At 41.7% G+C, this 13,012-nt stretch overlaps 1 protein-coding gene across 3 annotated transcripts in view; it reads left to right on the forward strand.

The window, feature by feature from the left end:
• The window catches only part of ALDH1A2 (aldehyde dehydrogenase 1 family member A2), a 67,878-nt gene that overhangs the window by 20,660 nt on the left and 34,206 nt on the right, over positions 1 to 13,012 (forward strand). For all 3 annotated transcript variants that reach the window (XM_043493603.1, XM_043493605.1, XM_038419035.2), the window contains exons 2-3: positions 11,914 to 12,018; positions 12,240 to 12,380. In XM_043493603.1, coding sequence (XP_043349538.1) covers positions 12,306 to 12,380 — 75 coding nt within the window. In that variant the 5' untranslated portion in view covers positions 11,914 to 12,018; positions 12,240 to 12,305. The remainder of the gene's footprint in view (positions 1 to 11,913; positions 12,019 to 12,239; positions 12,381 to 13,012) is intronic.

The following is a 13,012-nucleotide window of genomic DNA, read 5'->3' on the forward strand; positions in this document are numbered from 1 at the left end:
TTCTTCTCTTTGAAGTATGACTTAAAGGACAATGTTAAAAATAGTGGGCCAAATCCTTTCCCAGTCTAACGAAGCTAATGAAGTTACAGTAGGATTAAATTGTCCCAGTATAGTTCATAAAGATCTTATCTGTTGTGCACAACATTTTAGATTATTCAAAAGAGAAATTAAAAAAAATAGTTTACTTTTCACCTCAAGTGTTTTGCATTTCAGCCAGTAGTGACAATGAAACTTGGCTTTCACTGTGTCAGTTTCTAGGCAATTCCCCTTTCTGATTCTTATACTTTAGTCCCTAGTTGTAAATGTTCTAAATTTCCCACTTTGATACATTTTGGATTTTAGATATTTTGTATCTTGTGTTTTTTAATAAAACCTAAATTTGAGTTAACGAATGAAAACCCCATTCTATGGCAGTGTTTCCTTAAGGGCCACGACAACTTGTTCCTGGCTCTACATCCAAATTAGAGCTGGGAAAAATCCCACCTGGTAAAAAAAAAGAATGCTCTTCTTCCTTTAGAAATCTCTTCTTATTTGGGAGGTCAGGCAGAGCTGAATAAAAGTCAACAGACAGGCAGCCAAGAAGGAAAATCAACATGTGTGGGGTTCACAGTCTTTCTGGCTGGTTTCAGTCTCCAGTAAAGCAATGGAACCTCCCAATACAAACATCTCCCTACTGGCTGCTTGCATAGCTACCTTTTCATCACATAGGGGCCTGCTCCTGCTCCCTTTGAAGTCAGTTAGAGTTTTTCTATTTACTTCAGTGCAAATGGGATTGGTCCCCTCATGATGGAACAGCAGTTCATTGGCAGTCCTGGCTTGCTTGCCAGAGTTTAAATCTTGTTCACAGTTCATTGTCACTCTAATTAAAATGATTACAAACAGTCCCCATTTGAAAGACACCTTATTATGAAAACAAATGCTGGACAACTTCAGTGGGAGCCACACTGTTCCCTCAGCATTGCTTTAGTGAACAACAGAATAGCCACTGGCAGTTTATACCATTAATCTGTATATCCTGCCTCTAGCTGTGATTCTTCTATCCATCTATTGATTCAGGTTGAAAAGTGGTCCCATCACTGGCACAGCCCAAACATTGGACCATATCATGCCACTGGCTTTATAAACAGAACTCCACATTGCTTAAAAGTGCATAGCCCATATAATTTGTTTAGTGGCCACTGCAAAGCATTGTGTACTCTGTTCATTCACTGCACTACCCCTTATTTTATTTATATTTAGTTTGTTGACCAATCACCAAGTTCTCCACCGACATGCCAAGATTGTATTTTGCCGTCATGATGCCAGTTTATAAAATATGGATTTTCCCGGATTCTGTAGCCACCTGTCGATTCCCAGGCAATCACAAAAATGCTCTGTGACACACTGTCTAGAATGCTGGAGGCTTGTTGTATCAAGGCACCCATAAAAGTGAAGGAAAACAAAGCCTGAGAAAATAAACAAGCTGCACCTCTGATTGGCAATCCCGTCTAGTTCATTCCCTTCCCAATGACTAACTGTTAGAACTCCTGAAATGTGTCCAAAGGAGAGGAAATGAAGTTGCTGAGATGGGAAAGGATATGAAATTTCCTGACCAGACTAAGGTACAGGTGCCCAGTATCTGTGATGTTATGAAACATTTACCAAGGGAATGATGCTGAATTTTTTGCATGCCTCTAAAATTGTGCCTCCCCCCACCCCCACCCCCAAAAAGTGCTATTATGTATTTCTTAATTCCTCCAGCTATGAGAAGATGCTGGGGGCCAAACAGCTGTGATTTCTTCATAAAGTACTTTGGCATCTGATGCCCCCCTCCCCCTCTCTTGTAGCCCTGGCGTTGAAGGCTCTCCAAGGAAAAAAGCCACATATGAAAAAGGGATCACTTTGATAGAACGAAACTATAACCAGCTACTAAATCAATTGAGTTAGGAAATTCCCATTCATTCCTGCATTCATCCAGAACCATATCTCCTGTGGGAAGCCATTATTATTTGGATGTTAAAATCCTTTTCCTGTACCAAAAAAACATTTTTGGATCAGCAAAAGTACAAAAACATTGTTTATTAAATCCATGGGAAAATAATTCTATCTCAAAGGAGCTGAAAGCTAGGCCACTGTCTGTCCACTGGCAGAGGTTCTTACTTCTGCACCTGGGGATCTTATAGAAAAAGTCTGATGACATCATCACTAAGCAATATTGAATTAGGAATGTAAATCATCATTTCACTAGCACATCATCTGAGAACATTTTAAAAAAAGGAAATGAAAAGTTACATTGTTGCCACCTGTGTTGATTGCTCTGCTGAATTAAAACAACCCCAATGCTATTGTTCCTGCATATTTTTAGAGAAGACAGTAAACATGAGAGGCAATGAACATGCAGGAATCCCTGGTGGATTTAAAAATCAGTTCCGCTTCCCAAAGCCAGAGTTAGCCCCAGGGTAAACATCAGAAGGAATTTGTAATTCAACAAAAACAAATTTCTTTCGATTAAGAGCAGCACAGAAGATATTCGCTCTGTGGCATACTTGTGTGTGTGTGGGGCGGGGGAAGCGGGAGGTGTCACTTAATAGGAGTTTGTAAACATAAATTTGCATACTGATCATGTTCTAGAGATGAATTACAGCAATGTTTTGAGGTGAACATTGTTACTAATAATGATCAAGCCTCAACTGGGACAGACTACTAGTTAACTGGGCTATTATAATGGTTTCTTCATGAAGCTTAGACTGCTTTGTGTTAGGCTAAAACAGCTGATACTACTACTACCCTGATCTTTCAGAAATGATGAACATCCACAAATCCTACTAATGCCAGTGCTCAGTAGCTTTAAAATTCAGGCCATATATACCATAATGCATGATCCAAAATAAAAAACAGGACAGAGATTATATGTCTGCAGTATCTCCGGGTGACACCGAGAAATCCATTGCTTGTTTTCTATAATATTCAGGATGATACCACAGGTTTCATTTTTCTAGGTATCCCATCGTGTTTGGAACAGCCATGTGTCCTAATCAATGGGCCAGTGCTTTCCTTGGTTACAACGCCCAGTGAAGTCAATGGGATTTGTACATGATTAACCAAGGCCCTACTAATGACGTGATTCCACATGCAAAAACTGGGGCAACCATTAGGAAGTCAAAGCTCTGGATTAGAAACTGTCTGTGTGTGTGTGTGCATGAGGGTGAGTGAGAATATTAATCACAAAACCCTGGCCTGGCGAGAGAAATATGGGGACCCACTCTCTCCCATTTCATTTTACTTAGATGTTACAGATGATTTTGGGGGTGGAAGGACCTGAGCTCAGGGCTCCAGTTCAATTCCCCCCCTTTTTCCTCCCCTCTCTTCATCTCTGATGGCAGCAGGAATATCCCTACTCTTTTGGGAAAGTGTCATGAGCCCGTCACAAGAGCTGGGCAAGAGGGCCCTCTTGTCGATGCCCCTTGTGAATAGATGGCACTTTGAACAATGAATAACAACCTCCCCCACCTGTTACATTATGGCATCAGCACCGATGCATTATGATTGGTCAGTTCATTGTACTGGATAGATTTGTGGGCTATTTGACAAGGAACATGAATAAAATGGGAGAGTTTCTATTCTCTCTTACTGGTCTGACATGGCTGAAGTACTCACTTAAATGAGGGTAGATGGCAAACTTAATGCTCACTGCATTGCTTCCAAAATCTCTCCACTGTTTTCCCCCTCATTTGGCACAGTTTCATTGACAACACCCAGTGGGCTAGATTACTTAACTACTCACATTGCCACATAGCTAATACATGACATACTGTATACTTATTCTTTTCCCTATTGCAAACCACAAAAGTGAACACTAGGATTCAAACAAAAACAAATTACTTCAGCAACTCCTGGAAAACTCAAGTGGTTAATCAGTTACCTTTTATTTAAATATATATGCTTAATGCTGAATTAAGTTGTAAAAACCAAGGGCTGATTTATGGCCTCACTCAGCCTTAATTAACATTGATTCCAGGGGAATAGTAAATGTGAATAGCTTTCACAATTGAGGTTGAACAATGAGCTTGCTGGGTGTTGTCCAATTTGTAGCATGATTTACATGGAAGCAAGCCCTTCTTTTCCTAGGGTTATCCCTTTTTTCATCTGGTGTTTAGGATGGGTTATATATAATCCATAGATAGGAACATTTGCTGTCAAATATTTTCCCTGATTTAGAGTGAGCTACTACAATGGTCACTATAAATAAGGAAGAAAAAAAACCCAATTTGAGGCTTTGCAGGGATTCCTTGTTCTTGCAATGTGTCATCACTTGTCCATTCCATGGCATTTTTACGAAGTGGCCATAATGAAAGTCAGATTAAATGTACAGGATATATACATTTAATCAACAGCCATTGGAGTCAGTAGTGCTGGAAGAGTTATAAAAGCTCTAGTGAATGCAAATTTATTGCAAAAGAATCTGGGTCTTGGTGGTATGAATGTCTGCTGAATGGTACTACCTGACACAGAACACCTAAAACTTTCAAAAGTGAGTTATTTAAGTGTAACGTTTTGCTTGTAAAGCCGCCAGCTGCTGGATTTCAAGACTTGAAACTGTTCCAAAACATTGGACGAGGTACTTTATATGTGCACTAGAGTAAATACTCTGATTTTACTGCCAATTTAAATGTGCTCAGTTTACAGTAATGAGCTTGTATAGGCATTACCTTGTTTATAGAAAGTGGAACAGGAAGAAACTAACATTAACCATTAACAGTAGCAATTTCTTTTGCCTTCTACCTCAACATTATGCCAAATAGATCTTTCCCGTGCCCTATCTAAGAATCTTTGCTGGTGCTGCTTTTTAAACACTATGGGGATAAATGGGGCATTGAACAAAAATATTACATCAGATAGGTCAAGTTAGTTTTGTGACTTCTGTGTTGCTATATCCAGTCCCTGCTTTGAAATGCATTTTAACAATATATACAATACATGTCCTACATACTGGTGAACTTGATGATTGTTGTTGGTCCCAGCAGAACATATTGTGGCATTTGTTAAGCTCTTTACAAAACCAGAGCAATTCCATCCGGGAAGAAAACCAAACTGCTGTTCCCGCCCCATGTTCTCCTTCCCTCCCATCTCAACTTCTTTTATTCAGTCCAAATGTTTTATTATTTCAAGACAGAGAAAAATTAAGTAAGAAGCTTCATGTCTCTGTGCACTCTGCAACCTTGGACAAACATCCTTGCCACCTCCCTGGCCATCTGCTTCTGGAGAGCCTCCTCCCTTCCCCCCCTCCCCCCCCGGTATGAGCCTAATGTAAAGTCGATTAAAGTCAGTGGAAAGGCTGCCAGCAAAATCCTTGTTCTACACAGGTCATAGCCAGCTCTTTGTTTGTAATATCAACTCTGGTTTAAAATATATGCTAAGAAGTGACAATAACATGCCAGATGAATCCAGTATATGGTGTTACTACAGATGTTGAGTTTTTATTATTTCTGTTGGGTTAGCAACATAGTGTCCCAGTTGGGAGCAAAGCCCCATTTTTTAGGTGTTGTACAAACCAGTAGGACAACACAGTCCTTCGTCTAAAGAGCTTACAGTCAATACCCCTGCCAGACCAAGGGTGGATGCAACGTCCAAACAAAATTATATCTGGCAAATGCCATGTTAGGACCAAGCTTATTTATACTGTGAAGGTGAAGCTGGTGGAGGGGGTGAATTTTTTAGAACTATGGGAGCAGAAGGAAGAAAGGAAAGATGAGGGGACACTGCAGTAGGATAGAGAGGAGCAGGGCAAAGAGAGTGAGGCTGAAGGCAAAGGGAATATGAAGGAAAGCAGTGTGAGGAGGTTGCAGCTAGCAACCAATTAGCAGTGAGGAAAGGATGTCCAGAGTCCAGGGGTTCTGAAAGTGCCTTGCCCCTCTACCCTGCTGCTGACACTGCCTACAGAGCTCCCATCGGGGATGCGGTCTCCTTTGCTCATAGGGCTGGCCTTGTCTGGGAAAAGGAAAAGGAGGCAGGGTGGGTCTTGGTTAGTGGAGGTGTCCCCAGATGGGTTCAATGGTGGGTGCAGGGAAGGGACCAGTTGGGGCGCAATCCCTCTCTGCTATGGGCCACTGTGAATACAGAACACACATCCATAATCTCTACAATATTTTCACATCAAGTCATTCAGAATTAGTTACCTTCCAGTGGCCCAGTCCATAAAAACCCAGAAAGCTGAGATCCACCAAATCCATGTACATGCAGATCCATCTTGCTCTTGTAATTGCCCATTGGTGTGCACAATTAAATTGTGTGTGTGTTTGTCTCTCTCTCTCTCTCTCTCTCTCTCCAGGTCCAAGTCTCACCCTTGACGTTAAAAAAAAAAATCAAATCCACAACACTGTCCTTCACATTTCTCTCTCGGTTTATAGGCCTTTATTTATTTCTGTATGACGATGCCTCCTCTGTAGGTTCCTGAGTGAGTTTTCTAAAATAGCAATAATTTATAATTCTCCAGTTTATTTTTCGAAGAGTATCCTTTTGTCTTTCCTTTCTCATTAGGAATTTCCTTGTATCTGGTTTCTCCTTTTCTCTTTACTATCTTTCTCACTCCCTCACTTCCCAGGAGACAGACTACAGCCTTATATGATCTTTCTCACTAGTCAATGATTCAATGTTACAAAGATCTCTAAGGCTGGTGCTTTTTTCAAGGTCTGAGTAAGTTATAACATTGGCTAGTTAACCCTTGTTACCCCGGAGAGGCAGGCAAGTGTTACTAGCCCTGCATTACAGACAGGGAAATTAAGATAGAAGGCAAAGTGACTTGCCGAAGGCGACAGTGGAAGACATTGTGAAAGCCATTATTGGAATGGAGGAGTTCCTGGCTCCAAGCCATGTGTACAGACTTTTAGATCTTGGTCTTTCTAGTAGAAGCCAGCTCAGCAACAGTTCTAATCTTATATGTTCTTTGCACAGTGAAAAATAGAATTATGGATCAATTTGTAGTCACATGACTTTCACCAAAATTCAAACCCCCATGGAATTATGTGATACGTAACATAATCATCAAACACACACAATCAACTGAGGAGTATTGTGCCAGCCAGAGTGATTACAATGGATGGTGTCACACTAGGTATTGTGTATGGAAGTGCCCAGATCTGGCTCAATCCTGCAAATTCACAAATCTTTGAGGTGTCTTTGCAGGCAGTGCCAGGCAGGGTAAGGTGTGCAAAACTTTGCACATTGCTGAATAGTTTGAGAGCATAGTGTGCTGGTATTCCTGGTATCGTGGCCAAAAAGCATGCAACACCACTTTGGAATATAATGAGCTGTTGAAGGAAGATCAGATCTCTGCAAGATTATGACATTTTGCATAAAGTCAAATCACTTTATTCTCAGAATTCGATGATGACAGTGCATATGGAATGCCTCTAGATGCTCTGTGTCTGCCTGTAAGTGGGTCCAGGTTTCTGACCCATACAGCAATACGGGTAGTACACAGGTTTGATAGAGTCTGAACTTTGTCTTAGGGCAAAGACGTTTTTTCCATACATAAGTTAGACACAGACTTCATGCAAAAGACAGTGAGACCTAATTGTTGAAAAAAGTCCAGTTTGGTGTGACTGTTTGACTCTGCTGGCAGTCTAGGAAGATAAACTAGTCAACACTCAACCCCACCTGCACCAAGGGTTCTGTTGGCCCAGATCTGAGGTTCTGAACCTTGGCCTTCTGTCATGAGATGCTTCCACAGTACAGGTAGTGTCTTGGAGACTGGGGATTGAAATTCTCTGGCTTCTTCACAAGTACCGCACCATCGCTGGCATAATCTTGGTCAGTGAACACTTCTTGACCAATCTTGATTCCAACATGTGGAGTGGCAAGTGCTAATATCTACTTGATAGTTTGACAGACTAGGGCCAGGGTGAGAATGCATCCCTGCCATGCAGCTGAGGTTGGGTAGAAGCTGTAAAAGCTGGGAACAAATGCGCACTTTTACACTGGGACTGATGTGACGGTCACGCACCAGATTTAGCAAAACATCTGGAACACCAATTCTTTTCAGTGTGAGCCAAAATCCTGATCTGCCAACTGAATCAAAAACCACACTGATATTGATAAATGCCACATGAAGCAGAAATGCAGCTCAGCCAGAAGGTAAAGTCATCATCCATTATGGACCACCCAATGGTGAAATCTGATTGCGTGGATGACAATGTCTGTTAAGGAGCAGCTGCATCCTGCCAAGCCGAATGCAAGTGAAGACCTTTCCAGGGACTTATGATAATGAGATTGGCCTGCAGTTGCTACATTCGGTGTGAGATGCTTTGCCCTAGTACAGGGACACTATGATGCCATCTTTCCCTTCTGCTGATGCTCACACTTAAGAACAGCTGATGCAGGCCAATGCTCACTGGTTCCAAAGCATCTTTGAGTAGCTAGGGTAGGTCCATCAGCATGTCCATTCTGTAACTTTTGGATGACCTTTCATACTTCCTTGGGTGATGAAGGATCAGTGTGCATCTCTGGCTCTGCAGCTATGTGGTGTGCCAGGTCACATAGCTCTGGACAGTCATTAGCATGTGTGTGGTTCAGCACATTTTTGTAATGTATTTTCCATCTGTCCAGGACCTCGTCCGTTGATGAGCAGGGAGAGCTGTCTGGTTTTGTGATGGGGGTATTAGAAGGCTGTTTATGGCTGCCAGCCAGGTGCATGATGGCTCTGTGCCAAGGCAGCACTGTATCACCAGATAGCAGCAAAAATCCAGTCAACTCCACCATATGACACACTGCTAGTTCTTGGAGATTTTAGTGCCGTGACTGGCTGTGATCAAACTCGGTATGATAATGTGACAGCTTTGGTTAAGATTCCCCAAATCATGACACCACCACCCAGCTTTTGACGTGTGCTGCAAAGGGCTTGTCTTGTATGGGTTCCTGGTTTACTTTAGGCACCTTAAAAACCACCGCAGTAACTAGATTTCAAACAATGGATGTGCCATGAAGGAAACTGACCACATCCTCATCAGAAATTGCTCCATAGTAAGATCTTATGAGGCCTTTGGCGGTGCAGAAACACCAGCAAACTCAGACCAAGACTAGCTTCCCTCAGATCTCACTGCATTTCCCAACTCCTCAAAAGCCAAATGTCCACTAACAGTCAATGTCCAGTGTCTCCAATGTTCGAGGATCCTGTTGAAGCCCTGAAATACACACAGGCAGTTGATGATCACATATGTAAACTTCAGATTCTCTAGGACGAAGGGGTGATCGCCTAAAGTGGTATACATAATGCTATGTCACATGCCATTGCTGGAACAATTTGTTTCAGATGGTCATGCAACAACTTTCTGAAGAGGACTTTGATATATTAGTGAAAAAGGCAGAAGCATATAAGCAGGGAAATGTTTGAGAACATAAATGGCAGAAAGGCATTTTCAAGACCAATGCAAAATGTGACCATGAGATCTAAATCAACTCCCTGGCCGATGAAGCAGAGGAACTGAAAGTTGCAAAGTATAACAATCTGCCTCCTGCCTACAGGAAAATCCTGCCCATGATAAATAAGGCCATGGGTTTGTCTCACCAGATTTTTCTCTAAATTTTCTTTTATCTGTTTGTGCGGCTCCATCATCCAGGTAGGGAAGTCAGGCTCTTGGCCATCTCTCTTAACCATGTTCTGTGGGTGGATGTCCAGAGCACAGCTTCAGAGGCACATTTGTCAGTATGACAGTGATCCCTTCACGTGATTTCCAGGTATAGAAGTCAGAGTACAGACTCCTGCAATGGCAGTAACAGCAAGCAAAAGGGGTGACAAAGTCATGACTTTTGTCTAGACAAGTCTATGATGTTTAGGTTACTTAAATAGGAAGTACCATTTTTGTCTGAACAGGCTCAGCAGTGAGGGTTAACTGATCTGTGAGTAAGCAAGAAGGGTATGAAATCTGTGTCATGAAGTCATCTCCTGTCATGTAGCTACGGACTCAAAAGTGGGCCAGTTGTTGCCAAATGCACGTATTTTTCCAGTGAAAATGGGCTAAGTTTCATGAAGAATTTCATGGAGGGATGTGGATTTTCTTAGTGAAAATGGGTTGTTTTCAAGTGAAGAAGGGTTCACACTGAAAACTCGTGGAAACTTATGGCTTTCACCCAACGTCAGTGCCCAAGTCACCATTGAATTTTTGTATTTTGGGTCGTGAGAACAGCACTAACAGAGACAGCCACATTCTAGTCTACCAGTAGCAAACTATCATGACCCACGTATTTTGAATTCTGCAGATTTCTACATAAAAACAAATGTTCAGATATTCTCTAAGTAACATAAATCTTTCCTGTTGTTATGAATGAAGGGTCCAATCATGAGTGCCTTACTCATGGTTAGCATGTACAGGGTGCATACAACCCTGAGTAAGCTGCGAAATGTGCTCACACCATACCTGGGGTGCTCAGACAGAAATCCTATCTTCAGCAGTGCAACATACTCCCATCTGCCTGGCTTTCCTGCTCTGTGGGCTAGCACACATGGGAGAGCATGGTTCAATGTTCTCCACATCCCCTTTTGGGGTGGTCTGGACCCAGAGCCAGAGGAAGGAAGCAATTCTGATTAGCTCTTTATATGGGATGAGAAGCTCCCTGTGCCACTGCGTAATGGCCACCCATATTGTGGTCTACCAGCATACCAGAAAAATCAGTTGTCATTAAAAAATCTTAACAGAAATCATCAACAGTTGAGTAGTGATGTCTACCATTTAGAGACAGCTCTGTACAGCATATGCCTCATCGGTCATGGTGTCAAAGGCCTCCTGGAGAAGTGGACGGATGTTCAACACTTTGCAGGATTGGTCCCTTCACTGTGTGCAGTGAAGGATTGATGCTGAGCCTCCTCACTCCCATTGACTCAAAGGGTCACTCAGCTTCTTGCAAGATCAAAGGGCCCAGAAGGGGCTTTCTGTGCTGTAACCGAAGAAAGGGGTTTACCCTATAAACACAATTTAAACTGCCTTGCAGAAAATGGGCTATGAACTTTAATCCTGTCGCTCCAGTCTAAGGTGGAACTCCTGCCCCCACTGAAGTCAATGACAAAACTTCCATTGACTTCACTGAGGCCAGGACTTCCCCCTTGAGTGAATTATTGTAAGGGGGCATTTCATATTTGCTAATAAAAATTTGTATTGTTTTTTCCAAAGTCATGCCGTAGAAATTTGGACCCCCTACTATGTAGTTACCAACACAAAGCCCCGCAGTAATGAACGTTTGCCAAAATAGCAACTGATCGGCAGAATTAAAATCTGCATTTGATTTGTCCATGACAATTAAGATGATATCGTTACTAACAGGACTTAACAGTAATTTCCATTGTTCTGTGCAGATATTTAATTCTGTGCTGTGACTTTTCCATTTGGTCATAATCAACTGACTATCTCTTGGAGAATTGTGATGTTTGAGATTACTTAATATTGTCTGGGTTATTTCAGTAACTAAACATTTACTTGCTGAGATGGGGATTTGAGTGATTAATCCACCATCTTGCCTTAGTCCTGGTAGTTTCAAGGTTTTGCTCCCATAAATCGGTGATATGTGATTGTTTTTGTACAGTGGGTGACCCAAATTTCAATTTCAACCATGCTACTTAAGCCTAGATCCTCCCAGGTATTTAAGCTCCTAACTTCCAATTAAATCAGCGGAAGGTAGGAGCCTACCTATCTTTTGAGGATCTAGGCCTTAGGGCCCCTGACTTCAGTGACAGTAGGATCAGGCCCTTCATCTTAACTTTTGAACATTGTAAAGCAGAAATGAGTTCAGCACTTTGGTGCCAGAGTCTGCAGACCTTTATTGATGGTTTTAATGTGACTTCAATGAGGTTCTCATATGAGTAAAATGCTACTTGCTAAATGACTGGTACTATACAATGATTCAAAGCTTTAAAGTGCCTTTTCTTCTTCTTTTTCCCCTTTTTAGATTTTCATAAATAATGAATGGCAAAATTCTGAGAGTGGGAACATATTCCCAGTATATAATCCATCAACAGGAGAGCAAATCTGTGAGATCCAGGAAGCTGACAAGGTAAAGTATCCCTGTGAAATGGTTACAAATGTACACTAAACCAAAACCCACACCTCTGACTAATCCACTCCAGAATCCTCACTGATGATAGACCAATCTTTTATTAACCCCTGCCCCCCATAGTATGATTATGGTATATTGTCCACTCGGAAATTTCAGATACCAACTAATACTCTGTTAGTGTTTACCCAAAAGCTTTATTGTTCCTTCCTCCTCAACAGGTTGATACGGACAAAGCAGTGAGGGCAGCTCGCCTTGCTTTCTCTCTAGGCTCGGTGTGGAGGAGAATGGATGCATCGGAAAGAGGCCGTCTCTTGGATAAACTAGCGGACTTGGTTGAAAGAGACAGGGCAATTCTTGCTGTAAGTGGTGTAGGGGGAAATCAAAAGTTGTTTCATATATGAGCTTTACATTCTGAGAGCAAATAAGTTCATAGATGTGTAAATGAGCATGACATTGGTGTCAGATTGGCTGGTATGTCTAAATAGGTTTTCCATTGACTCGAATGGGCTTTGGATCAGGCTCTGTGTGTGTGTGTGTGTGTGTGTGTGTGTGTATTTGTAACTTGGTTTTATGTTCTAATATTAAAAAATGGATACCTGTATAAAGCCAATTGTGCGGTACTACTTAATAAAATGATAGATGAAATGCTGTGCACTGAACCAATAATGCACAGTTTAGAAATTATGCTATTTAGCACATACATTAAGCTTATAAACTGAAGCATTGTTAATGTCATTTTCTGCATGTCAAGTGCTTTGGAACTAAGCTGGTGAACATCTTAATTCCAGCTTTGTCAACACTTAAATCATGTCACCACCAATGTATGCTGTAAAATCACCATGGGGAGAAGGAAGTGGACAACAAACCAAGCTCATTATGCCTGTCATTTGATTTGTATGTCTAGAGCCAAATTCTTTGCTGAATTGCGTCACAGGCAATGCCACTGACTTCAGTTTGGGATGTAAGTCAGTGCAGAATTAGGCTGCTACTC

Source organism: Dermochelys coriacea, chromosome 10 (assembly GCF_009764565.3).
Source record: "Dermochelys coriacea isolate rDerCor1 chromosome 10, rDerCor1.pri.v4, whole genome shotgun sequence".
In the NCBI taxonomy this organism is placed as follows: domain Eukaryota; kingdom Metazoa; phylum Chordata; order Testudines; family Dermochelyidae; genus Dermochelys; species Dermochelys coriacea.